This window comes from Hordeum vulgare, chromosome 2H (genome assembly GCF_904849725.1).
Source record: "Hordeum vulgare subsp. vulgare chromosome 2H, MorexV3_pseudomolecules_assembly, whole genome shotgun sequence".
Lineage (NCBI taxonomy): Eukaryota > Viridiplantae > Streptophyta > Magnoliopsida > Poales > Poaceae > Hordeum > Hordeum vulgare.
This window is the reverse complement of record NC_058519.1, coordinates 554,788,656-554,816,220: the sequence shown is the minus strand read 5'-3', so window position 1 is coordinate 554,816,220 and position 27,565 is coordinate 554,788,656. Positions and strand designations below refer to the sequence as shown.

Genomic DNA, 27,565 nt, shown 5'->3' with positions numbered 1-27,565 from the left:
CGCCGCCTCCCCGGCAACCCGTCGTCCTTATCCCCGCCGCCAGCCGAGGAGTGGCGGCCGCCGCTCGGTTGCTTCCGTCTGGGTTGGCGCTATCGGCGGCGGCGGAGGCTGCCGGGCTTTTTCGGGACCAGCAAATGGTTCCGGAACTGGGGCTTGGAAATCATATACCTTTTTTTTTCGAGAAAACGCAGAGATGTGCGTTTCTTTGTATTGAAAAGAGGGAAAGTCAGTCTCAGAGGAGACGGTTACAACAGATTACAAGTAGCTCGGAAATCATATACCTGAAACATTGTTTTATGAATTCTACATGATAACTCTGTTCAGTCTGAAAAACATTTGTAGCATTGTTTCAGGAATTCTACAGTAATGACATGGTGAAGCCCCCTCGCATTTTTGGCATGACTGCTTCACCAGTAATGGGAAAAGGTAATTGTAATCTGATGTCAGTCCTATTAGGAAACATTTCACGGTTATGGTTTTTTAATTACCTTCGGTGGCCAACCACATTCTCTTGAAATCTTGATATTTGATCTCACCTTTTGTGTTATGTGGGAGTTAGGACATAGTATTGCTCTCTTATTTGCAATAAAGTTTGGAGCCATTATTTTTTCCTCTAGGATTTTTTTATCGCATCGTAAATGTGGCCAGATTTCCTAGATAGTTATGTGGAACTCCTTGAACAGAATTGCACGTCCTATTTTCTTCAATAGCATTTTTTGTGTACCTTAGGACTTAGTAGTTCACAGTCATGTTGGCATAGGATAATAATTATTTTAGTTAGTGTAATCCTAATTAATAGTCTTGCGCTTTTTATCTACCTTTTGTCCTGAGGTCAGTCTTCTATATGTTGATGACATGATCATCAGTGGAGATGAATTTGAGTTCATTGCCTTTTTGAAGGCTCGTCTTAGCGGGCCAATTTATTATGCCTGATTTTGGTCCTCTTCGCAACCTTCTTAGATTGAAGGTTCATCTACCTCTGGTGGCTTCTCCAAATCCCAAGAGAAAAGAAGGCTCGTCTTAGTGAGCGAGCAATACAAGTTGCATATTTCTCACACTTATAGCCACTCCCTGACGCCTTTTGCTGATATGTCTCCATCCTTCTGCTCTGCAAGCCTCTTCTCATATTCCTCTACCTGCCTGTTACAATGTCTATTGCCAAAAGGCACATGACACTTGTGATACGCTGTTGGTTTGTTGGGACTCTTTTAAGCGAGCAATGGTAGGGACCCCCCCCCCCCTCCCCAACCCACACCACCCCCACACCTGAAGTGAATTTTTTATTCAACAAAAACTCGATACATACAAGGAGATTTACGGCACGACAAGCCTAGAGAACTTATGCCAGACACACGGGAGCACCATTCGACCAGCATGCCACTGCTGAGACGATATACAACAACAACAAAGCCTTTAGTCCCAAACAAGTTGGGGTAGGCTAGAGGTGAAACCCATAAGATCTCGCGACCAACTCATGGTTCTGGCACATGGATAGCAAGCTTCCACGCACCCCTGTCCATGGTTAGTTCTTTGGTGATGCTCCAATCCTTTAGATCTCTCTTTACGGACTCTTCCCATGTCAAGTTCGGCTAGGGTGGCGTGCTCCAGGATCATCCTCCAAACGGCGAGTGGCGTAAGATGCTCGCCATCGAAGACCAATCGGTTCTGGCTTTTCAGAAGCACCGAGCGCAAGGAGGACCAAGGTGTGGTGGATGGAATGGTGCAGGTGCACTATGGACTGCTCATAGAAGATGCAGAACCGGTGAAAGAGCACACTAGACCGGGCTCAGATTGTCTGCTGAGATGCCAAGCCAGAACAAATTAAATAGGACGTGGACAAGATCCTTGTCAGGCACCGTGTAGAAAGGGCTCGAGGCTGAACCAATCCACCATCGTCAGAATAGGAAGCCGTGTATGCGTGTGTTGCCATGGCGAGCGAGCCGGAAGAAGGTCTACACTTTCTTCAGAGCGAAATGGTCCCAGTTACCAGGATCTAGGCCTATACTGGAGCGACAAAGAATGGGGTAGGCTGCTGCCCATGACATGCTTGTCGGCTTTGCCAGCCACAAGTCAGGTAGACAGCTCAATTGGGCGAGCGCTGCATCAGCAGCTGTGGTGACTGGTGAGGCAAGATTGCAAGGGTAGGTTGAGGGAAACCCCAGCAAGATTGCAAGGATAGGTTGAGGCAAGATTGCAAGGGTGGGTGAGGGAAACCCCAGCAATTACGTCAGCAATGGCAGCATTGGCACATTTTTTTAGATTAATATAAAATGTTACAACTATTACCAGGGATCTTAGAAATTAGTTGTTGGACTAGCATTGCACTAACTTGAAATATTGGGTTGGTCTCTAGCGTTGCTTACTCCTCTACTGTTGTACTATGAGATTCGGTTATAGTTGTTCCATCTTCCCTGCAATGTAAGTTTTTTTTTTACCTTTTGTGGTCATGCAACTGTTCTTATGTTTTACATGACAGGCGGGTCTAACAAGCTTAATTACACCAAATGTATCAACAGCCTTGAAGAATTATTGCATGCCAAGGTACATACTACTAGTGTTCCCCAAGAGTTCTGCTGGGTTTAGGAATAATACTTATTGACATTTGCCTCTGCAAAACTTCTCTCATGTTGGACAGGTCTGTTCGGTTGATAATGCAGAACTGGAAAGTGTGCTTGCTTTTCCTGATATGGAGGTGTACAAGTATGTCCCGCTTGGTCACTCTAATCTTACTGTAACTTACAACAAAGAACTTGATCGCTCAAAGCTTGAGGTATAGTTTTGTTCTGCTATACAATGGATTATTATTATTTCAAATTTAAATTACACAAGCTTATGTTTTCTGTTCTTTTTCATCTCCTTTTTGTTATTTATGTGAGTTTGAAACAGAGTGAACGCATACTGCGTGAGAGCCTATACGATTTCAAGGATTCTCAGAAGAAACTAAAGTCCCTGGGGAGGTTGCATGGAAATTTAGTATTCTGTTTGCAAGAACTTGGTTCGTTTGGAGCTCTGCAAGTAAGTTGAGACTGTTTTGTCAAATACGTTGATAATGAAATATCCTTAAGCCTTTTTGTCAGATTCACTCTAATTTGGAACGGCCTTTTTCTTCAGTTAGTTGGTTCAATTTTTTCCTTTTTCTTTTGGGGTGTGGCTTGGGAGCTGTTATAGGATGCTCCTCGCTTTTATCTGAAAGCGTTCATTTTGGGAACTTCATAAATACAAGATAAATAATAGATTGTGTTGTGTTTAATGAAGAATTGTTCTTGAGAATTTGTTACAGAATTAGAAACTGCAGTATTTTTGGGTGAAAGTTTATATTGTTCATATGCGATGTTCCCTTAGCTCGTAACAAATGTTCCGAGTGGATTTTATGGTACTACGAGCCTATGGATGTACAAGTGCTTCATACATGGTGTTTCCGTAGATTGCAAGAAAGTTTTGTTAGTTCTCCGGTGCTGGCAGCCCCCCACCACACACACACACACCGCGGGGGGGGGGGGGGGGGGGGGGGGGTTCACAAAATGGGCACCTTTCAGGAGACCCCAGTAGCTGCCCTTGTCGCCTACCAACTCCAAATGCAAATCCGCCTAAGGTGCTGAATCCCCACTAACGGACTCTAAATTCTACCCAAGGCGAAGCTCTGCCAAGTTGGATTATCCTCCTCTCCTTGTCTGCCGTTTGAGTGTCTAACCTTTTGAAGCTGGGATCATAACGTGTGCGCAGGCGTGTACGATCTTGTTTGTCATGGATTCTATATTTCTTGCTTTAATCTTTGCTTATGCTTTTATTTCCTATTTAGTTGTAGTGTTCTTGACTGTTTTCTCCTTTGTTATACTACATCCACTCCTAAATATAAGGCTTTGGTTTAGTTTAAATTAAACTGCCCCAACTTTGGGGTATTTAGGAATGGAGGTAGTAGAAGCATTTTTTTCTTTTTTTTGTTGCTTCCTTTTAAGATAGTATCAGATGTGTTATTCCCTATTTTGTTTGATTTTAGCGCAGGCTGCAAAGGCTTTCCTTTCATTTGATGGTGATGTTTTGGACAGAAAGGAGTCTGACATGAACAACAATTCTACCAGATTTAAGCATCACTACCTAAACAAAGCAATTTCTGTTCTGAATTGCAACATATTAGACGGTGAGTTGTTATGCAAGTCTCACCTAATTGTGCTCCTTTTACCCCTATGTTAGTTCCTAGATTTATCTGGTCCACCTTCCCTATAAAATCTGCCAGTGATTTTTTTTTTGTTTTTTAACAACAAATCGTCCTGGTTATTGGCTGGATTTGCTATCCTGCCTGTAATGCTGTTCATTATTTGAATTTGAGAATGGAAATTCAAAATTTTCAAAGCAGAAAAGAGAAATACGAACTCATTCATCTTCCTAAAATAACAATATATATTACAAAACTTCCCGTGAAAACATACCGGAGTAGCTTTTTTTTAGCATCATACTGGAGTAGTCGACGCTAGGTTTTTTTTCGAGAAAGCGCAAAGGACCTTTGCGTTTCATTATATTGAAAAGATAGAGTTTGTTACAATCCTCCTAGGAGGCAGGATGCAAGCATTCTAATGCTACTTAGTGTACATCCCATGTCTGCGGTAGGATAACCCGAAGCCCTTTGGCTCCAGCCCGTGCCCATAAGGTAGCCTCCTCCTTGATTTTTGACATTAGTGCAGCAATGGAGGGCTGTGCCCTGTCAAACACGCAATCGTTGCGGTGCTTCCATACCATCCAGGGTAGGAGCAGGGTGATGGATGCCACCCCTTTCCGCTGCGGGTGGGGGCTGTTGTGTCGCGCGCGGTTCCACCAGTCCAGCAGCGAGTCCTCCTGGTTGGGGCATCCTACCGGCAATCGAAACCATGCGAGGACCTCGTGCCAAATCTGTTGGGTGAATGGGCATGCAATGATGATGTGGTGGATAGTCTCAAAGGCCTGGTCGCATAGAAGGCATCGCGGATGGTGCTGTAGGCCTCGACGGGCGAGGCGGTCTGCAGTCCAGCATCTGTCCTGCTGTGCCAGCCAGAGGAAGAACCTAACCTTTGGCGGCGTCCATGCCTTCCATATCATCTTCCAAGCAGGGCAGGTTACCGATCCATGGAACGTGGCGAGGTAGGCAGACCGTGCTAAGTACGCTCCCGTGGCAGTCCATTTCCATATCAGGCGGTCAGGTTCGTCGGTGAGGACAGTGTCCGCGACCATCTGCCAGAGCTGGAGAAACTGCCCCATCTCGTGTATGCCAAATGTGCCCTGGATGTCGCAGGTCCAGCTATTTCCTTGTTGACCTTGTGCCACCGTCCTCTGCTTCCGCCGTCGCTTGGGGCAGCAGTCGTATACCAGTGGCGCGATCTCGCTGATTGATCGCCCCTGGATCCAGCGATCCTCCCAGAACAGGGCCATCTGCCCGTTTCCCAGCTCCATGGTCGTGGAGGCAAAGAACAGCGCACGCTCGGTGGCTGAGAACTGAAGGTCGAGCCCAGCCCATGCGCGATCTATGTCTGTTTGTGAAAACCATAACCATCTCAGCCTTAATGCAAGCCCAGCACGCTCAAGGTCGCGTACGCCTAAGCCTCCAAGGAGATAGGCCGGCATACGCGTCGCCAATTGACATGGCAGTGCCCTCCCTTAGCTTCGGCTCTTCCAGCCCATAGGAATCCTCTCTGTATCTTCTCGAGTTGCTTGATGACTCGCTTGGGTGGGGCGAGTACAAGTAGCTGGTGGATGGGGATCGCGGCGAGGACTGACTTTACCAACGCGAGGCGGCCGGCGCGGTTTGTGAGGTGCGCCTTCCATGTCGGCAGTGCATCGGCAGTCCGGCTCACGACCGGTTGCAGCTGCGCCGCAGTGGGTCGTCGCACCGTGAGCGGGATGCCGAGATATGTGATGGGCAGTTCTACGATTGGGCAGCCCAGGTGAAGAACAATCGGTCCAGCCTCTTCTTGGTTGCAGCGTAAGAGTGTTGCGGAGCTCTTACCAAAGTTGACGTGCAGTCCTGACACTCGCCCAAACAGTAGCAGCATCTCCTTGACTGCAGTAATGTCGCGTCGCACGGGGTGGCAGAATAGCATTACGTCGTCCGCGTAGAGGGACATCGCTGGGATGGCGCGACGTGGATGTAGCTGTTGTAGGATTCCCAGATCAACAGCGCGCTTGACCAGCCTTCCCAGCACGTCGACGGCGAGGACGAACAGCTGCGGCGATAGCGGGTCACCTTGGCGAAGCCCGCGCCGGTGCCATATGGGAGGGCTAGGCTCCCCGTTGACGAGCATCCTAGTGCTTGACGTGGATAACAAGATTGCTAGCCACTCCAGGAATCTGTCTCCGAACCCGAACCGGCACAGCACCTCGAACAGAAAGGGCCAAGCTATGGAGTCTCCCGGTCCACCAAGGCAGCGATGGCTGCGAGCACAGTCAAGGGGATGGGCGTGGCGAAGACCCCATCATAGGCGCGCATCTCGGCCTGCATGATCTTCTGGTCTAGCCCGATGATGCCGAGTGTGCGCAGGACTTGAGGTGTTTGGTGGCGGCCGTGAGGAATTCCCCCAGCATGAGCGCGCGAGGCCTCGTCTTCCGCACTCCTGTGCGACGCATCGTGACCGGGGGCGAAGCGAACTTGCCAGGCGTTGGGGTAGCCGACACAGGTGCAGGCTCGTCGTCGATCAGCTGCGGCGTGCATGGCGTCTCGGCCACAAAGCTGGGCTCCTGGCCCAGTAGCGCAAGGGGCCCGAGCGGAGGTGGGCCTGCACCCGGGGTTGCTGCGTCCGGGCCTTCGCATGGGCCGTCCTCGTCGGGGTCAATACCGGCCGGTGTGGCGGTGGAGACACCGTTAGTCTCGTCCTCCCGCGCCAGGCTGCGTGTGGGCCAGTGTGCAGAAGACTCCAAACCAGTAGCAGGGCGTGACCCAGGCGAATCGCCACTTTGTCCCGACACAGGATCAATGCCAGGGTCGCAGATGGGCCCCGCTGGCTGGGTGTCCGGTACGTCGCTGCAGGGAGGGGGGTCCTCCTGATCCCGAGGTGCGCCCTGGTTGGTCACAGCGTTGCTGGGTCCAATGTGTCCGCACGACCCCGCGCTAGGCGACATGCGGTTTGAATCGTCGTTGGTCCGACCCGCAGTCGTGGGTGGGTTCTGGGCCAATGGGTGCTCGCCAGCTGGCGGTGCTTCTGATCCTGTCGGGTAGGGCGCTGTTGGCACGGCATCTTTCGCAGGAGCGGCCACAGGGGGTGGCCCCTTTGGCTGCCAAACCCGCTTTCCCCTTTTGGCAAAGCGACGAGGGTGCTGGGCCCCGCCACGCTGACCGGGCCAGCCGTCCATCTTGTTCCCTGCGTAGCGTACAGGCGGCGGCGCTGCCGAGCGAGTGGATGGCCAGTTAGAGACGGCCACCCCGTCGGCTCGAAGCGCACGGCCTGCCGTGTGCCAACCGAGGGTGTCGATTGCCATGCCATCTGCACGGCCGGCCGGCGGCGCATCGTTGCGGCGGCGCTTGCGGCCGCGGCGGCGGGCGCGGCCAGGCCCTGGGCCAGTGGCCGGGTCGTTGCCCGTTCCAGCCCCTCCGCTGCCGTCGCCAGGGTCTGCGCTATTCCCCGCGCTACGGGCGACCGCTCTGTCCACCTCGGAGCGAGAGAGCGCGACCGTGAAGGGGTAGATGAGCGTGCGGACGGAGGGCGCGACGGATGTGGAGCCGGAAGGGATGAGCTCAACGATCTCGAGTTCGCCGGAGCGGCAGATGAGGCTGGGGTCGTGGGCGCGGCTAGAGAGGCGGAACACGCCTAGGTCGGCGCGGGAACGCGTGTGTGGGTGGAGGTGCTCGATCCACACGCTGGGTCCGAGGATGTGCTCTGCTGTTGCGAGGTGCCAGGCATGGGCGGGAATACCGCGGAGCTCGAGCTCAACGCGATACTCGAACGCGCCGCAGCCGGCATGAGCGAGCTTGCTCCAGGGACGAAGCGTGAGGGTGAAGTGCAGTCCTCGCACGAAGTGTTCGTCGCGGAGTCGGTCCATGGAGTGCTGGGAGCCGAAGATGATGAGGAAATCCTCGGGGTGGTGGGAGTGGACCGTGAAGTCCCCTTCCTCGAGCTGGAACGAGCGGTACATCTCTCCGGCGACGTCCTCCGGGGTCACCCGCGGCCTGGTTCCAGCGATGGTGGCCACCAGGGCGCGGGACAGCACCACCTCCGCCTCCTCCATCTCGACGGAGCGAGCCATGATGATGCGCGCTGGCGCAGGTCCAGCGGCCATCGGCGCTGCCGGAGTTGGGGCCAGAGGGGGTGGGGCTGCAGCTTGGCGTGCGGGAGCAGCACGGGGCGCGGCGGCGGGCAGAGGCACAGGCTTGGCGCGCAGGTGGGTCTCGCAGTCGCGGGAAACATGGCCGGGGATGAGGCACCGCCGGCATCTGACATCATTGGTGCAGTCCCTCACCCTGTGGTAGCGGTCTAGGCAACGGAAGCACAGGCCGGCAACCTCCTCTGAGGAGGGGCTGCGCGGGCGTGTATGGCTCGGCGCAGGCGTACGACGAGGCCGGCGGGGGTGTTTGCGCCGGGGATGCTGGAACCCGTCCGCGTCCAGAGTGACCTCGCGTCCGACGCGATGCACCTCGGAGCGGGGTCCCAGGCGGTCCTTGGCGGGGAGCTTGCCCGCAGCCGTCGCCGTGGCCGTCGCGGGGCCTGCCGCCTCCGGCGCGGCGGCAGCCAGTCTCAGCGGGGCCGCCTGCGAGCGCGCGACCTCGCAGTACGAGCGCGCCGAGGAGGATTCGCCATCGGACTCGGCCCAGCGGCGCTCGCCGAGGGAGACGCGGTCGCCGGAGCAGGGAGGGGAGGCGCTGGGAGATGCCATGGAGGTGGGGTGGGGCTTGGAGGAGCGCTGCCGGCGGGAATCGACGGCGGCGTGGTGGGGGCGGGCTAACCTAGGCTAGGGAGGGGTGGGAGCGCCGGAGGAACCATCCATATGCCAGCATGACGCTAGGGTTTCACCTGTTCAAATTTCCTGCTGCCTACCACCATTGCATATTGGCCTTTTCTAGCATTTTGAGATGTTAGTGGATTTGGCTTTGCACTTAGAGGTGTTTGGACTCTATATATGTGGTACTTATAATTCAAAGATCAATATTTAGGGAAAATTTTCAAACTAAAATTTGCAAAAAGCAACCTCCATCGAAGTGACAATGAGTTCATAGATTGGAGGCGATCAGCTGTCACATCCGTTCCATTTTTGCAAATAAAAGGTTATCATCATTGAATGCTTACAACATGGTGGATTTGAAAGTAGCAAAACCCTTGTGTCTCAACGGTGCAAGGTCTGGCATAGCTATGCTGCTGGACACTACCCATGCAGAGGCAGGACTGTTGGCTAAGGCAGGGGGGCAACAGATTGCTTACGACATTCATTACCTTCCAAGCTTAGTGGTTATGGGTTGTGGCCTTAATTGTGCGTATATAAACATGTTCGATCTCTGAATGCAATGTTTTTTATTTGCAAAAGCATGCTTGATATTGTGCTAAAAACTAGAACTTGGACATCTTTTTGTTTCCTTAATAACAATCAGTACTGGAATTGTTGTGGATATGTACCTTTCGATACGTTTTTTTATTGGAAATAGTTGCCATCTTAAATGCATATTTCTTTTCTGATTAGCCCTTCACGAATCTGACAGACGTGCTTTCTAGGTACCCATGATGATTCATTTAATCTGGAGATGCTAAAAGAACCTTTCTTCTCAAATAAAATTGTGGTTCTTATTAATATTCTCTCGAGGTACAGGTGAGCGTACTCGTCAGTGCTACTATCTTTTTTCGTAACATCCCTTATGCTTTGGATTTATAAGGACACATTATGGTACCAGAGTATCTGTACTTAATTTAGGGTGTGATGAAATCTTGTTACTGATTGGGTAGCAGTAATTCCTTTCCATTCTTACATTTTCCACATGGAAATGTAAAAATGAAAGAAGAATCTATCTGGAAACCACTATTCAAACATTGTAATTATAACCACTTGAGAAAGTTTCAACATCTATCTGTTCTCATCATCCTGCTTATTTTTCTCTGGTTTCTGCAATAAGCAGGCTAGAGGAAAAGATGAAGTGCATAGTTTTCGTGAAAAGAATAACTGTTGCAAGAGCAATAGCAGATATCCTCCAAAATTTGAAAGGCCTTGATCTTTGGAAATGTGAGTTCCTTGTGGGACGCCACTCGGGACCAAAGAACATGTCAAGGCAGAAGATGGATGCTATTGTTGAAAATTTCTCTTCTGGTGAGGTATAATAATTGCTGTAATTAGGCATTCATACCTTCTACATGAATTCTTCCGAAGACAATAAAAAGTGTTCTTTGGATAACTCTTTTGAATATGTCGCATCCTGCATTTATTCTTGGTCTGCTCTTTCTTCAATAGTAAGTTAAGATTTTTTGTGATGTATATATGTAATCGAGCACACCTGGGAGCATAATCATAACTAGGTGACTAGTGCTGATCTTGGTTGTTGTCGAGGTGGATTTTTTCTTTCTAATTTGTGTGCACCTAACTATGAATATAACTTTTTGGCATACAACATCAAGGCTGGCATACACAGACTCTGAGATCCACCAGTTGAGTCAGCGAGTCGGCAGTTTCAGTCAAGTATAAGCGAAATTCAATTTAACAAGGCCATGGGCTAATCGTTTCTGATTCACGTTAGTGAGCTCCAATGTTGTAACGGCTGAGTGAGTTGGCACTTACAATGTACTCCCTCCGTTCCTAAATATAAGTCTTTTAAGAGGTTTCACTAAAAGGACTACATACGGATGTATATAGACATAATTTAGAGTATAGATTCATTCATTTTGCTCCGTATGTAGCCCTCTAGTAAAATGTCTAAAAAGACTTATATTTAGGAACGGAGGGAGTACAAGGATTGACAAGGGACAGACTGAAGGATTGGTTCTTGGCTTGCAAAGTTTTGTTAGATTATATACTACTTTTCAATGAAATGAAACGCAAATGCTTTTTGCGTTTCCTCGAAAAAAATATACTAATAATAAAGACATAGGGTTTTAGTAGGTCTTTTTGACTCAAGCAGGGTTCTATCCTGGATCGGACTCATGGGTTCTATCCTACATTTTTATTATCCTTGAGTTGGTAATGCATGTGGTAAATTACTTGCGGCACATGCCCTAAAATCTAACTTTGGCTTATACCCGTATATCTACTATGCTTCTTGCATCACTATTCCTTGGCATTCGCTGTTTGCAGGTGAATCTTTTGATTGCCACCAGTGTAGGTGAAGAGGGTCTGGACATTCAGACTTGTTGCCTCGTTGTGCGGTTTGATCTTCCAGAAACTGTTGCCAGTTTTATCCAGTCCAGGGGACGTGCTCGGATGACAAATTCTAAATATGTTGTTCTCCTGGAGAGGTGATTTTCCCATTAAATAGATAGACAATTGGTGTTAATATTATAGGTTCGATTGTACTTTAGTCCTTCATTTTGGCTTTTCTTATTCGTTCTGATACATACCAGGGGAAATCATTCTCAAGAAAAGTTGCTTAATGACTATATTGATGGTGAGGGCATTATGAATGGAGAGATAGACTTGAGAACCTCAAATGATGTGTTTGATCACCTCGAGGAGAAAAGTTATCGAGTGGAAAAAACGGGTGCTTCCATTAGCACCGCATGCAGTGTATCTCTACTACATCGCTACTGCTACAACCTTCCCAAGGACATGTAAGGGCTGCTGTATACGTCAACCTGTTATGATTGCCCATGCTTTTATTCATTAGTTCTTTGTTGTACTAATATAACTAAACTTCTTGAAGGTTCTTCAATCCTTCCCCAGCATTCATCTACATTGATGACACTGAGGGGATAATCTGCAGAGTAATTCTTCCACCAAATGCTGCTTTTCGTCAAGTGGATGGCCAACCATGCCAATCAAATGACGAGGCTAAGAGGGATGCATGCTTAGAGGCATACGTGAAATTGTATGAATTGGGTGCTTTGACAGATTTTCTTCTGCCTGGTTCAGGTTCAAGAAAGAACAGTGCATCAACAATAAACGGGTCAGCAAACAACAGTCATGATGGTATGGTCACTCACTTGTTCTTACATTGTCATAATACTGGTGATTCGGCTCAGTTATTGTTTGCATATTTCAGATGAAAGTCTAAGGGAAGAGCTTCATGAGATGTTAATTCCCACAATTCTCAAGCCTTCAACATGCAAACTGGACTGTCCATTGAACTTGCATTTCTACTATATTCAATTCTTTCCCATACCAGCAGATAGACATTATCGGATATTTGGTCTTTTTGTGATCAACCCCCTTCCTATGGAAGCTGAAAAGTTGGAGGTTGATTTGCATTTGGCTCGTGGCAGGATTGTGAAAGCAGGAATGAAACATTTAGGAACGATATCATTTGACGAAGAACAGGCACCGTCTTGCTCATTTTTTCATATGTTAACATGTGATCTTTTATTGAATGGCGTATAAAATGTTAACATTGTTTTTTCTCGTCAGATGATGCTTGGACGCAATTTCCAAGAAATGTTTCTGAAGGTTCTCCTGGACAGATCTGAGTTCACTGTATCTCATGTTATGTTGGGCAATAATGAAACACTGCTGTTTAATTCAACCTTTTACCTGCTGCTTCCAATCAAGCAGGAATTGTATGGTGATATATTTATGATTGACTGGCCAACAGTTAAGCGCTGTTTATCATCACCAGTTTTTAAAGATCCAACTGGTGTGTCTGTGCATGGATCCTATTTACCAGATGAGTCTTTAAGGCTTCTTGATAATATGTACAGTAAAACGGATGTCGTTGGCAGTCTAATCTTTGCTCCCCATATTAATACATTTTTCGTCATTGATGTCATTCTGAACGAACTAAATGCTAGAAGTGAATACGACGGTGCTACTTATGAAGATCATTACAAGGAAAGGTAATAAACTGAACGATTATTTTCATCCCCTTTCTTGCTTTCAGTTCTCATGCTACCGGCATTGAGCACTCACTAGCTTAAGATTGCGAGCTATCTGTACCATTTAAGAATATACGAATTTATTTTTAGTATGATAAGTGTATCTACTTGATGTTACGAAAAGTAGGCCATGCAAGTCAAAGATATAATATCACAGGAGCACCCCAGTAGGAATCCCCATAAGAAGCTTTAGTTTTAGGGAACGTGTTAGCAAATGTACTGCTTCTGTCACGGCTTTACAAGTAGTCTATGTGATGGTCGTATGATAGGTCCACCGAACTGATCCTAGTCATCCCCGGTAGTCTTTTCTCGGTTAACTAACCAACTTTTGTTAATGAGCAGTTTAAAAGAAATGTTGCGATATTTCTGTTTAAGTGCTTTATTGATGGGCTTTTCAAACCAGGTTTGGTATCAAACTATCACATCCCGAGCAGCCACTTTTGCACGCTAAGCAGCTCTGCAATCTGCATAATTTGCTTCATGACCGATTACGGGAGACCACAGGTTACACTTTTTGTCCCTTCAGAACTAGTACCTTTATAAACTGTTTCCTATTTTGGACTCTTCTTTATCAAAACATCGTTATTTTGCTTAGCATTAAAATACTTCTAAGTGTTCAACTTGCCGCAAGGTGAAGAAATATTTGTGATGACCGTCAGCAGTTATTTTAGAGGGCATGCATCTTTTCATCAAGAGGAGAAGCAAAACATAGGTACAATGTTAGGAAATATGCAACTTGTATTTCCAGGTGACCATGGGCCGGTCGTCTCTGCAGGAGTGTACAATTTTTCCCACGCGTGTAGATCGTCTCTTAACGCCACTTGCACCCTGTGATGGTAGTGAGCCAATATTGCTCTATGTAAATTCTCACTGTCAAATTTTCTTGAACCGCTTGTGAATTGCTTTCAACATTCTGGATGTACTTGTGGATGCATTGGGCCTAGTATTTTTCCTAGTTCTTGCTTCTCTGGTGTAAGCTTTTGAGCACTGTTGATTCAAGCCATTTATGAATTGTATTCGGAATATACTGTTCTACTATGATTCCTTTAATGGACCCTATCTAGGTATAGTATTTCTGATAGTGTTACCTTTTCTGATTCTGTTATTTGTATTTTGAAGGTCGTGAATTGATGGAGCACTTCGTGGAGTTGCCTCCAGAGCTATGCTCTTTGAAGATAATTGGGTTTTCAAAGGATATGTGTAGCTCCCTGTCTTTGTTACCATCGTTGATGTGTCGGTTGGAGAATTTGCTGGTAGCTATTGAGTTGAAGGATGTCATGTTGTCCTCATTCTCAGAGGCTTCTCAAATTAGTGCTTCTGGTGTAAGTCATGCAATTTTCGCACCCTTCATGCTGAACTTCTAGTTTGAATTACCTATCCATGCTGCAAATAATGTTGATCAATTTCAGATCCTTGAAGCACTTACCACTGAGAGGTGTTTGGAGAGGATTTCTTTGGAGCGCTTTGAAGTCTTAGGTGATGCTTTTTTGAAGTATGTAGTTGGACGTCACAACTTTCTTACATATGAAGAACTTGATGAAGGGCAATTGACCAGCAGACGTTCTGCTATAGTGAATAATTCACATTTATACGAGTTATCAATCAAAAGAAATTTGCAGGTTAGATAATGTTTTCAGTGAACCCAATATCTGTTTCCCTTCCAAGTTTTGTGTGACCTATGGTTGTGTTATCATTGTTTCAAATGTAGACCAAGTCCAGTAGGCTCATCTGCTGCCCATGTTATGCCTTGATTTCTTTGATCATGACCAGAACATGTAGGGAAGAGCTAGACCAGGGTCGTCAAGAGAGACCATGCGCAAAGAGAAGAGATAATCATTTTATTATTTTTGTCGATTGATTACACCCTATGAGTTTATATAGCAGCCTACTCAATATCTTCAGCATTCTTGACTGGAATGGATACAACTCATTGGATAACCCTACCTAAAAATTGCTCTAAGACGCCGTCTATGACAGCTGATAAAGTGTAACTACAATCATCACAAGAAAAGCAAGATTAATTCACAATCTGCCAGAGAAGGCCTTTTCTAGACGGACTCACCATGTGACTATCTGTACTGAACTTAACGCTGCATGTTTCTGTCAATGTTGTGAACGATAGCCAGGCATATACTCGTTAGCCTCCTTACTTGAGGATGGTTATTATAGCCTTTATGAGCTCTGTATTATCTTGGCCTGAGTATAATTATTTACAGCTGATAAAGTGAACTACAATCACCACAAGAAAAGCAAGATTAATCCGAACTCTGCCAGATAAGGCCTTTCCTGGATGGACTCACCATGTGACTATCGGAACTGAACTTAAAGCCACAGTATTTTTGTTAACAGTTCACATGATAGCCATATACTCGTTATCCTCCTTAGGAATAATTGCTGATCGTGGCATTATAACCTTGATGAGCTCTGTATTATCTTGGCCTGACCATAATTATCTACGGTGGTTGTCAAACATTCGTTTTATCCCTATGATCTAATTTACTAAGTACATCCTCTTACTTAAAACATGGTTTGTTGCCTTGTAACATTTTAGTAGAGGTCCCTGATCCTTGTTTCTGTTGCAAAAAAAAAATCATTACACAAGATACCTGCCATGAATTCTGTAGCTTAACTGAACAACTTTTTTTTTGTGCATGTCGGTATGTATACTTAGGTGTACATACGGGATCAACACTTTGAACCAACACAGTTCATTGCACTGGGAAGGCCTTGTAAAGTTGTTTGCAATGCTGACACAGAAGTGAATATACACACAGATAGCCGAGAAAACTGTAACTTGAGGTGTACAAAGTCCCATCATTGGTTGCATAGGAAGACTATAGCGGATGCTGTTGAATCGCTTGTTGGAGCATTTCTTGTTGAAGGTGGATTCAAAGCTGCATTTGCATTCCTTTTCTGGGTGGGAATAGATGTTGATTATAAAGATTCATCTCTATATAGAGTATTAGATGCAAGCTCCATCAATTTATCTCTGACGAGCCACACTAACGTCGATGAGCTTGAGGAATTAATTGGTTACAATTTCAAACATAAGGGTCTAATTCTCGAAGCATTTGTGCATCCTTCATTCAATAAACATTCTGGAGGATGCTACCAGGTCAGAGCTTCTTTTTTCTTGCATCGTCATTGGTGAACTGATGTAGTAATCAATGATTTACTCAGCTGACTATGTTCTTTTCGTATTTGATCAGAAATTGGAGTTCCTTGGAGATGCTGTTTTGGAATATTTGATAACCTCATACCTCTACTCAGCTTATCCTGATCTAAAGCCTGGTCAAATAACCGATTTAAAATCGTTAGCTGTCAGTAATAATTCGCTTGCGTATGTAGCAGTCCAGAAAGGTATCCATAAGTATCTTATAAAGGATTCAAATTATCTTTCGACAGCAGTGAATAAGTTTGAGAATTATATTAGACTTCCCAATTCAGAGAAAGACTTGGTAGAAGAACCAGCATGTCCAAAGGTATTGTTATATCCTTGTAACTGATATGCCTCTTTAGATAACCCATTTTTAGCATGCACAGTTACTGCTAAAATATAGTGATTATTAAAGTTTTTGATATAAGATGGGATGGTAGGGGTCAGCCGACTTAAAACACAAAACAAGTATTATCATTATCAATAATTGTATAGGAATCATACATTTCTTAGTACAATGGCTATATGATTTTCTTCAGTAACTAGTTGTTGCATTTGATAGGAATCATACATTTTTTTATACTATGGCTATATGATTTCCTTGAGTAACTAATTGTTGCATTTGATATATTTTATTTCTGCCTGACCTGTAGGATATCCTTAGCAATCACATACTTTATGTGGCATAACATTTGTATCCTTTTACTGTAATCTTGCAGGTTCTTGGTGATATTGTCGAATCTTGTGTAGCTGCAGTTCTTTTAGATTCAGGATTCAACCTGAAGTGCGTTTGGACGCTAGTGCTTATGCTTCTAGAGCCAGTGTTAAGCTTCTCTGACATGCACATGAATCCCATGAGAGAAATTCGGGAACTTTGTCAATGTCATGAACTTGAATTAGGCCTTCCCAAACCTATGAAAGCTGATGGAGAGTACCACGTCAAAGTGGAAGTTAACATAAACAGCCAAGTGATAAGTTCTGCCGCTGCAAACCGGAATTCAAAAGTCGCTAGGAAGTTTGCTGCGCAAGAAACACTTTCTAAACTGAAGGTATATTTTGGTTACTTGGTCTTTTATTTTTGAACTTGCCACAGAATTGTGACGTTTGAGCCATTCCAGTTGGGTGCACAAAAAGCAATTTCTAAACTGAAGATCTTCTTTTGGTGCCTTTGACTTTTGTTTTGCAATTACCATGAAATACGATAATCTCAATGGTTTGATTTATTTTTTATGAACTGTCAACATTCATTATGGTATTTGGTTAAAATATTCTGGTCCATCATGGGATGATACCATGATTTTGATGGGATGACACTTCCAATGTATGTAACTAGCATTGTGCTTACGAGGGATGAGGTGGCAATGGACCAACACATTCCATTCCTAAATTCAAACCAAACAAGTGTGTCGCATTCATTTTCCGGTTACTTGAACTAAACACTATATATTCATTTCTCTCTAAATCTTATGTTATTTCTTGTATTTACATATGTAATTTGCATATAAAGGTTTTGCTCAAAAGCTGTGTAGTCAATTGACTATGCAGTCATAACATGGCCTGGCCACTGCAACCAGTCTCTTTTTAGTCCGTCTTGAACATGCATTTCAGACTTTTCCTTGAACATGCATCAAAATGTTTGCCATTGTTTATTAGAAGTACCCTGGAAAAGGTCTGGAAGTGAAAGTAAAAAATCAACAAAGGGTGGATACAATTGGACTTTATAGACTGGAATCAGACTACTTTTAATATATCCTAATACTAATTCTCCAACTGATATGTCTCCTGGTTGTTTCTTCATTCTGAGACATCCTACTTGAGGAACATTGCCTGCTTCACAAGCTAGTGCCTTTCATCCCCCCCCCCCCCCCCCATTTACGGTCATTATGTGATTCATGTCTTGTGAAAATGGTTATTATATATAATTTAACCATGTAAGTTCACTTGCTATGTTACATGTTTTTTTCTGACCAATTGGATACTTATTTTGGTTATTATTTCTATGGTGGTGTCAGGTAATTGCAAATTACCGTAACATGATAATTTTCAGTAGTGTTGAATGATTCTGTTACTTCAAAGGCTAAAGTGAACTTACTGCTTTTGTGAATCCTTGTGTACTCATGCAGAATTATGGATACACACATAAAAACAAGTCACTGGAAGAGATTTTGCGAGATGCTAGGAAGAAAGAACCAGAACTGCTAGGTTATAATGAAGAACCAATCAAAGTTGAGGCTGACGTATCTGCAGAAATTAATAATCTGAAGATAGGTAAAGAAAGGGATGCAAACATCTCTTTCCAAAATACGGAAATTTTTATTCGTGGGACTCTTAGAACCTCTAGCCAAAGAACAGCAGGGGATACCATGTTTTCAAAGGATGATGTCAGTATTGAAAGGAATAATCAGCTCAAAGTTGCAAAGCAGAATGGCTGTCTGCCGAAGGGAACAACTCAGAAAAACATTAAAAAGGAGTATCATGGTAATGCTAAATCTAATACTTCTTTATGCACCGTAATGCTCTCCATTAGAAAGTCGAAAAAAACATGCACACTGTTGAATTTGGCCTCATTTACCTGGTCACACTGTGAACAGCACTTAAATTTTGGATTAATTAGCCATTTGTTTTGTCTTTTAACCTTTGTATTAATGAGCCGTTTGTTTTGTCTTTTAACCATGATTATATTTATATACGGTGGCGCTAAAGTGAGCCTGAGAGCAGAAGTGCTAATTCTACGCTCCGGCCTGGCTAAAGGTGCCGCTTCGAGAAACCAACCAATCATCTTGGAACTCCTAGTAAACGCCCTAGCACTTAAGCCTTCCTCTGAAGAGATGGGACATGAGATGGCTCCGCTCCGCTCTCCGCCCCGCTCCCCGCTCCACCCGCCCCTAGCCTAACCCCGTCCCGCATCTTCCCGCCGCCGTCGAGCTCCGCCGGCGCCCTCCCCTCGCCATGGCCCTCTCCTGCTCCAGCGAGGCGAGCTCCTCCGGCCACGAGCGCCGCAGGCAGGTCTCCCTCGACGGCTCTTCCTCCGCGCGCTCCTACAGCGCGGTCGCTGCCTCCCCGAGCTCCCCGGCCCCAACGGTGCGCAAGCAGGCTACCACGCCGCCCCGCGCCAACCCACCCCCCCACCCCCCGGCGGCCGGTGTGCGCAGGGTGCCGGCCACGGCTCGCCTTGGGCCGCGGCTAGAGCAGCAGGTGGAGCGCGCTGGAGCCGCGGCCGAGGTCGACCAGGAGGGGTTCGAACTCCCTCGACGCCGGGACCGACACCGCCGCCCTCGGCGCGCCGCTGAGCTAGGCCCTGCTCCGTCTCGTCCCCGCAGCCCTTCGGTCGAGGAGGCGGCGGGCCTTTGCTTCCGCTGCCTGGACTCGCGCCACAGGGTGCGCGACTGCACCGGAGACGTCCGCTGCCGTCGTTGCCTCGTGTCTGGCCACGAGTCATGGGAATGCCCAGACCGCCGCCGCACCAGCACTCGCGCCCAATCCCCACACGCGGCTACGACGAGGACCGCGCCGCCGGGGACGCCGCGTCCCATGGCGCTCCGCACTCCAACACCGCTGCCCCCCATGGAGGTCCAGGCACGTCCCGATGCCCCGTCTGTCCCGGTGCGGGTCATCCTCGCCCGCTCCGTCGAGATCGAGGAGACGGAGGGCGTCTTGCGCCGGGCCATGGTGGCCACCATCACTGGGACGCGGCCCACCGTCTCCGCGGAGGAGGTGGACGGGCTGCTGCACACCTCCCTCGCCCTACACCCCGGCGACTTCTCCGTGCACCTCCACCACCCAGAGGACTTCCTCATCGTCCTCGCCTCCCGCGAGCTCAAGGACCGCCTCGCCGGCGATCACTTCATCTCCGGCCTCGCTTCTCCCTCTCGTTGCGCCCATGGTGCAAGCTCGCGCATGCCAGCTCCGGCAGGTTGGACTACCGCGTCGAGCTCGAGCTCCGCGGGATCCCCGCCCAGGCTTGGCATCTCTCCACGGCGGAGCACATCCTGGGCAGCAGCTGCTGGATCGAGAGGCTAGACCCGCGCACGCGCTCCCGTGCCGACCTCGCCACGTTCTGGCTTTCCGCTCGCATCGCCGACCCGGCCCGCATCCACCGCCACGCCACCTTGGAGATCGTCGGGTCCCTCCCCTCGCGCCACCAGTCGGACGTCCCTACCATCACCACCCTCTCATACCCGGTGGCCATCACGCTCGCCCATGCTGAGCTCGACGCCCCTGCGCCGAGATGTCACGGCCCCGCGGATGATCCCGACGACGGCCAGGACGGTGACCAGGAGCGCCGCGACGACGACCCTGCCAGGCGTGCCCGCCAACGCCGTCGTGGTCGCAAGAGACGCCGCACAGGCTGCACCCCTGCTGGTCGCGCCGACGGCATGCAGATGGACGACCTCCCCTGGCCGCGCAACCCGCGCCCGCAGCGCGCCGATGGCATCGCCGGAGTTGCTGGCTGGTCTTCGACCTGCGAAGTCCGGCGCACAGTCACCCAGCCGGCGGCGCCCCTCCCGTTCCGCATCATCTGCCCTTGGCCTGGCCTACGCGAGGCCCACGGTACCCGCCGACCTCGTCAGCCGCCTGGAAAAGCGCCAGACAAAGCAGTCAAACCTGCCCTGCCTCTGATCCCCAAGCCGACAGGATCAGATACCGCAAAGGGGGCGCCCACACCTGTGGCTCCGGATCGCTCGCAGGCCACCAACTTTGGTGCGGGCCCCAGCTCTGATTCGACCACGCGGCCACCCGACGCGATCGTGGAGGGCATCGGGACACAGCTCCGTGCTGCACCAACCCCCCCTGCCCAACCGGATCTGCTGCTTTTGGTAGGGTCCCTATCTCTGGCCGCAGCGATCCCTGCCGAGGCCGATCCCTGCACAGATGGCGAGACCCTGGCCCGGTCGATGGAGGGCGCGATGACGGCGGACCCTACCAGCCCCGCCCCCACCTCCTCGCCAGACGAGGACGCGCCCACCACTACCGCGCCCGCCACCACCGCGGCTACCCCACCCCCTGCTGACGTGCATGGCATCCCCCCCGTCTACCCCACCTCCTGCTGACGCGCATGGCACCCCCCCCCCCCGGTCTACCCCACCTCCTGCGAACGTGCCAATCAGCCCTGCAGATGCGCCATGCAGCCCCCTCGCCTCCCCCGCAGGCCGTTTCGCCTCCCCGCCAATCACCATGTTGCGTCCGCGTCATCGGCGTCCCACCGAGACATGGACTCTGGGCGAGTTCCTCTCGGCCGCCACAAAGCACATCAGCGCTGTCCTCCCCACCCCAGGGAAGCGCCTGCGTCGGCCGGCACTGAACTTCTCTCCACGGCGGGGCCGATCTGCGTCTTCTTCGGCCTCCAAGACCGCTGCTCCTCCCACAGCTAAGCGTCAGGCGCAGGTGCAGGTCCTCTGCACCCTCGGCATCCTCGGCGTCAACCAGCAGATCACCGCCGTCGAGATGCGGGCCTACGACGGCATCTTCGCCGCGCCCATCCCCCGGTCCGTGCTCGCTGTGATAGCAGCGTTGGTCGATCGCGAGCTGCCTCCCCCCCAGGGGACGGCGCCGACCGCGACCACGATGGACGGCGGCCCCATCGCGATCTAATCGCTGGGTGCTACTCCTGTCGAACATGTTACTATGAATTACGACCTCAAACTTGTAATTTGGAACGCCCGCGGCTTGAACGCGCGCGCTCGCCGCACGGCTATCCGCTCACTGATCTGTACCACCGAGGCATCCATTGTTTGCATTCAAGAAACTAAGATGGAGTTCATTTGCTCGTCGACCGTCCTCGAGACGCTTGGCTCCGAGTTCGACAAATACGTCTTCCTGCCGGAATTCGGCACCCGCGGCGGCATACTCTTGGCCTGGAAGAGCCGGCTCGTCACCCTCTCCAATCAGTCGCTCACCACGCACACTCTCTCTGTTAGACCTTTCAGCCTGAGCATTGATAGTTGTGGATGACACTAGGAGAGTTGGGACAATTTTCGTTGGTTTATTTCTCACACAATGCCATACCAACCTGAGGGGTTGGGGATACATATTTATAGGCTGCTAGCCAGCCAAGCATATGCTAAGATGCTAGTCTAAGATGCTGCTAAGATGCTAGTCTAAGATGCTATCCTAACTGCCAGTCCTTGATGGTCAAGGATTCTATCCTAACAGCCACAAGGACCATGTGCTGCATCCCCACAAAGGACCATGTGCTGCAGCCCCACAAAGACCATAGTACATAGACTTATCCATCACTCTCTGCCCAAGTAGTCATGCCTGGCGCCCCCGCCTGGTGGCTTACCGTGGTATACGGGCCCCAGGCCGACGCGGCGAAGATCGTCTTCCTACAGGAGCTCCGCGACGTGTGAGCTGCCTGCCCTGGTCCATGGATGCTCTGTGGGGACTTCAACTTGATCTATCGCGAGGAGGACAAGAACAACCGCAACCTCAACCGTCGCATGATGGGCAAGTTTCGCCGCCTGATCGACGACCTCGCGCTCAAGGAAGTCTACCTCAACGGTCGCCGGTACACGTGGTCAAACGAGCAATCACCGCCGACGCTCGTGCGCCTCGACCGCGTCCTGTGCACCTCCGATTGGGAAGAGCTTCATGGGGAGTGCCACCTACGCTGCCTCGCGTCGGTCATCTCCGACCATTGCCCTCTGCTGCTGGACTGTTGCCCCCTGCCTCGTGCTCACCGACGTTTCCACTTCGAGCAGTTCTGGCTACGCCTAGATGGCTTCCAGGACGTGGTGACCATGGCTTGGGGCTCCGTCACTCACGGCGATCCCTTCCAGCGCATGGTGCTACGTCTCCAGGCCACGGCCCGCGCGCTCACCAGCTGGAGCGCCTGCTCGGTTGGTGGTGTCCGCCTCAAGCTTGTCGTCGCGCGGGAGTTGATCTCCCGTTTCGACAAGGCGCAAGAGGACCGGGCTCTCACCCCCGACGAGAGCTGGCTGCGCTCCCAGCTGAAGGTCTCCTACCTCGGGCTTGCCTCGCTCGAGCGCACCATAGCCCGCCAGCGAGCGCGGGTTACCTCGCTGAAGGACGGTGACGCCAACACCTCCTTCCACCACCAGAGCACCTACCGTCGGCTGAAGAACAGAATCTACAACATCAGCATCGACGGGCACACGATCTCCAGCCACGACGACATGGCGGACGCGGCCTTCGTACATTTCGATGGCCTGCTTGGCACCGCCGTCGACCGCGAGTGCTCGCTCCATCTTGACGAGTTCATCGAGCCCGCCGATGGCCTCCTCGCTCTCGAGGAACCGTTCGCTGCCGAGGAAATCTGGAACGCTATTCAGCGACTCCCCGCGCATAAGGCGCCGTGCCCCGACGGCTTCACCGCAGAATTCCTGCGCGCTTGCTGGCCCACGGTGCGGCAAGACCTCGTGGACGTCTTCCAGCAGCTCTACGACATGCGCGGCCGAGGCTTCGACCGTCTCAACCAGGCGCTGCTCACCTTGCTCCCCAAGCGGGCCGACGCCACCACCTTCGGGGATTACAGGCCGATCAGCCTCATCCACCTCGTCGCCAAGGTGTTCGCCAAAGTGCTCTCCCTCCGCCTCGGGCCTGAGCTGGATCGTCTCGTCAGCCGAACCAAAACGCATTCATCCCTGGGCGCAGCCTTCACGACAATTTCATCCTCGTCAAGCAATCGGCGCGGCTTCTCCACCAGCTCAAAGCCCCGCGCGCCCTCCTCAAGCTGGACCTGGCCAAAGCATTTGATTTGATCTCCTGGCCCTTCATCTTCGAGATGTTGCACCGCTACGGTTTTGGCACCCGCTTCCGAGCTTGGCTGGCCATCCGGCTATCTTCGGCGAGCACCCGTGTGCTGCTCAATGGCGACCCAGGCCCCCCGATATGGCATCGCCGAGGATTCCGGCAAGGCGACCCGCTGTCCCCACAGCTCTTCATGCTTGCCATCGACGTGCTCGGTCGGCTCGTCAACCGGGCTACCTCGTTGGGCCTCCTGCAGCGACTACACCCGCAGCATACGGTACCGGCGATCTCGCTGTACGCTGACGATGTCGTGCTGTTTTGCCACCCTTCACCGGGCGAGATCACCGCGGTCAAGGGCATCCTGCGCCTCTTTGGCCGCGCCTCCGGACTTCACGTCAACTATGCCAAGAGCACAGCGACGCTCATCCGCTGTGACCAGGAGGCTACGACCGCGGCAGTGCAGCTGCTCGGCTGCCCCGTCGCCGAGTTCCCGACCACCTATTTGGGGATCCCGCTCACGATCCGGCGACCGACGGCGGCGCAGCTACAGCCCCTGGTAGACAAGGTCAGGGGCCAATTGCCGTCATGGAAGGCTTGGCTTATGAACAAGGTTGGGCGCCTCGCAATGGTGAAATCTGTCCTCTGCGCAGTCCCTATTCACCAGCTGCTTGTCTATGCTCCACCCAAGAAGACTATCAAGCAACTAGAGAAGATCGAGCGTGGTTTCCTGTGGGCGGGCCGCGAGGCTGCCAATGGGGGTAACTGCCACGTGAACTGGCGGCGCACATGCCGCCCCATCGAACTTGGAGGCCTTGGCATCCCAGACCTAGAGCGCACCGGGCTGGCTCTCCGCCTGCGATGGCTTTGGCTCAGCCACACCGACCGAGACAGAGCCTGGAGCGGGGTCAACCTGCAATTCTCGGCGGACGAACGCGCCCTATTCTTCGCCTGCACCACGATGTTCCTGGGGAACGGCCTCTCGGCCCTCTTCTGGGTCGATCGTTGGATCGGCGGCCGTTCCGTGGGTGAGATAGCTCCGCGGCTCCTCGCCTGCATCCCCATGCGCAGAAGAAAAGCGCGGACAGTTGCGGAAGGGCTCAATGCCAACGCCTGGGCTCACGACATCGAGGGCGCTCTCGGTGTCCACGAGATCGGCCAGTACATCCGCCTCTGGCACGTCATCGAGCACACTACCCTGCTCAACACGCCTGACCAGCTCTCCTGGAAGTGGACTACGAATGGCTCTTACTCCGCCAAGTCTTGTTACAAGATCACCTTCCAAGGATCCATCCCCAGCGCCTCTTGGAAGCTCATGTGGAAGAGTTGGGCTCCACCCCGAGTACGGTTCTTCCACTGGCTCGCCGACCAGGATCGATGCTGGACCTCCGACCGCCTAGCACACCGCGGGCTGCAGCACCACGACCCCTGCATCTTGTGCTGCCAGGACCCCGAGACTATGGATCACTTGCTGCTCAGCTGCCCCTTCTCCAGGCAGGTTTGGCAAAGCATCATCGTCTGGCTCCGCTTGCCCTGCGCCGCTCCCAGCAACGAGACTTCGCCTGGTGGCACCGAGCCAAGCGGAGCATGCCGCACCCCATGCGCAAAGGCTTCGCCTCCGTGACCCTGCTGACCCCGTGGATGATATGGAAACACCGTAACAGCTGTGTGTTCGAGGGCACACAACCCTCGTTGCACGACCTGATCGTGAAGATCAAGGAGGAGGCGGCCCTCTGGACCAAGGCAGGAGCGGCCGGTCTCCGTATCATCTACCCACAGACCTGGGATGTACACTAGTCTTAGGCTTTTCTATTCCCAGCATTACCCCTCCTAGGAGGATTGTAACATAACCTCTTCCTTTTCAATACAAAGAAACGCACGCATCTCACTGCGTTTTCTCGAGAAAAAAGAACTTAAGCCTTCCTAGTAAATACCCTCCCAAAACATAGTAAAGAAACTAAGCTCATTACTGGGTGCATGCACTACACGCACACCCCATCCCGTACTAGCTATTCACTTAGTAAAATTCATCGAAAACACAGTAATGGAATTAACTAAATTACCGACTACCTTTACTACTCCTCCAATTCGTACTACTTATTCACATACTTCCTTGTAGTAAAATCCTATAGCAAATAAAGTAATGGAACTAAATTCATTACCGGTTACGTGCAGTAGACCCAGCATGCCTAGAATATAGCTATTCACCTAATCCCCATAGTAAAATTCCTAGAAAACATAGTAACGCGATTAGAATTCGTACTACTTATTCACATACTTCCTTGTAGTAAAATCCTATAGCAAATAAAGTAATGGAACTAAATTCATTACCGGTTACGTGCAGTAGACCCAGCATGCCTAGAATATAGCTATTCACCTAATCCCCATAGTAAAATTCCTAGAAAACATAGTAACGCGATTAGAAGTGTTACTGTATGTAAGTGATTTTCCATTACTATTGTTACTAGGTTTGAGTTGGCTAATTACTACTCCCTCTGTCCGAAAATACTTGTCGGAGGAATGGATAAAAGTGAATGTATCTAGAGCTAAAATACATCTAGGTACATTCATTTTTAACCATTACTCCGACAAGTATTTCTGGCCGGAGGGAGTATGTTTGAGTATTACCCTTAATTTGGGGACCAGAGTATTATTGTTACTATGTTTGGGTTGGCTAATTACTAGAGCAAGAGAAGAGTAGTAATCCTTTACTACTTGTTACTATGTTTAGGTAAAGTGCTTACGTGCAGATGGATATAGCAAAGTTGGTTGGTTGTTATGGTGGGTGGTGCACGCACTAGCATAATACTTTTACGGTAGTTTGAATGTTTGATGGGTGCACACGCGTAATTTTGCCGGCACGTATGATTAGAAAATTTATGCTCAAGCTTATTTTAGCGGTATATATTTTTTATGAAGGTACGAAATGTCTGCTACATCTCAAGCACCAAGTTTGCAGTATTTGTGGTGTAAATTTGGTGTTGAAACATTTTACATACAAAGAAGCAATTGCATATTTCATCTGACTGTTTATCGTGCATTCAACTTGATTTATAGCTGTGTCAAAACGACTTCATTTACTGAGTGGGAGATAACAAATGGACCCAGATATATCGAGTTAATGTTTTAATTGAGTTTACTAAATTAGCAGGATATACAACTATGTTTTATTATTCACACTTCAAATTTCTTTCTAATTTTAAAGGAAGCGCCTTAACGCTTTCAATCACCTCTGTAGGTCATATGGTAAATAAAACAGCAAAGTCTTTCCTTTTTGAAGTATGTGCCGTAAGTTATTGGAAACCCCCTGAATTTGAATTGTGCAAAGAAGAAGGGCCAAGCCACCTCCGAAGGTAAGCTTGGTTAAAGGAGAACATAGATTAAGTTGCCTGCATTACAAATTACAAACCTCCTTGGTTCCTTTTCTTACAGAGTTTGTGGTTTCTTCAGTGTAGAAAATATGTTTCTTATCCATCATAATATATGTCCATTTCTAAGTTCCTTATTTTTGGTGTTTATCCTGGTAAGTAGTGGCATGTGAATTATGCTCCTAGGTTAAATAGTGCTCTAAAAAGGAGGATTAAGCAGAAGCTAAGAACAGATACTATTCTTAACATCAAGCTTTGCATAAACGGTAGTTTCGGGTAGCTTATGCAGAGTGCTTAAGCTGGTAAGGACCGTCATTATTCAGCAGTAGATTTAACAGTTTGAGAGCAGTGTACTTTTTTATGGTAAGGTTTCAAGA

The 27,565-nt window shown here is 49.5% G+C and overlaps 1 protein-coding gene across 3 annotated transcripts in view; it reads left to right on the top strand.

The window, feature by feature from the left end:
• LOC123427216 (endoribonuclease Dicer homolog 4) overlaps window positions 1–27,565 on the top strand; it is a 50,374-nt gene that overhangs the window by 21,533 nt on the left and 1,276 nt on the right. Inside the window, exons 5-24 of one of the 3 annotated variants that reach the window (XM_045111211.1) lie at window positions 354–426; window positions 2,477–2,541; window positions 2,636–2,770; window positions 2,887–3,015; window positions 4,003–4,138; window positions 9,663–9,750; window positions 10,061–10,253; window positions 11,227–11,387; window positions 11,493–11,699; window positions 11,792–12,057; window positions 12,131–12,405; window positions 12,493–12,917; window positions 13,360–13,460; window positions 14,076–14,278; window positions 14,366–14,575; window positions 15,628–16,071; window positions 16,166–16,438; window positions 16,833–17,162; window positions 18,237–18,591; window positions 27,059–27,173. In XM_045111211.1, coding sequence (XP_044967146.1) covers window positions 354–426; window positions 2,477–2,541; window positions 2,636–2,770; window positions 2,887–3,015; window positions 4,003–4,138; window positions 9,663–9,750; window positions 10,061–10,253; window positions 11,227–11,387; window positions 11,493–11,699; window positions 11,792–12,057; window positions 12,131–12,405; window positions 12,493–12,917; window positions 13,360–13,460; window positions 14,076–14,278; window positions 14,366–14,575; window positions 15,628–16,071; window positions 16,166–16,438; window positions 16,833–17,162; window positions 18,237–18,591; window positions 27,059–27,173 — 4,184 coding nt within the window. Of the gene's footprint in view, window positions 1–353; window positions 427–2,476; window positions 2,542–2,635; window positions 2,771–2,886; window positions 3,016–4,002; window positions 4,139–9,662; window positions 9,757–10,060; window positions 10,254–11,226; window positions 11,388–11,492; window positions 11,700–11,791; window positions 12,058–12,130; window positions 12,406–12,492; window positions 12,918–13,359; window positions 13,461–14,075; window positions 14,279–14,365; window positions 14,576–15,627; window positions 16,072–16,165; window positions 16,439–16,832; window positions 17,163–18,236; window positions 18,592–27,058; window positions 27,174–27,565 lie in introns of those variants that run through there. The other 2 variants (XM_045111209.1, XM_045111212.1) reach the window with 2 other exon arrangements.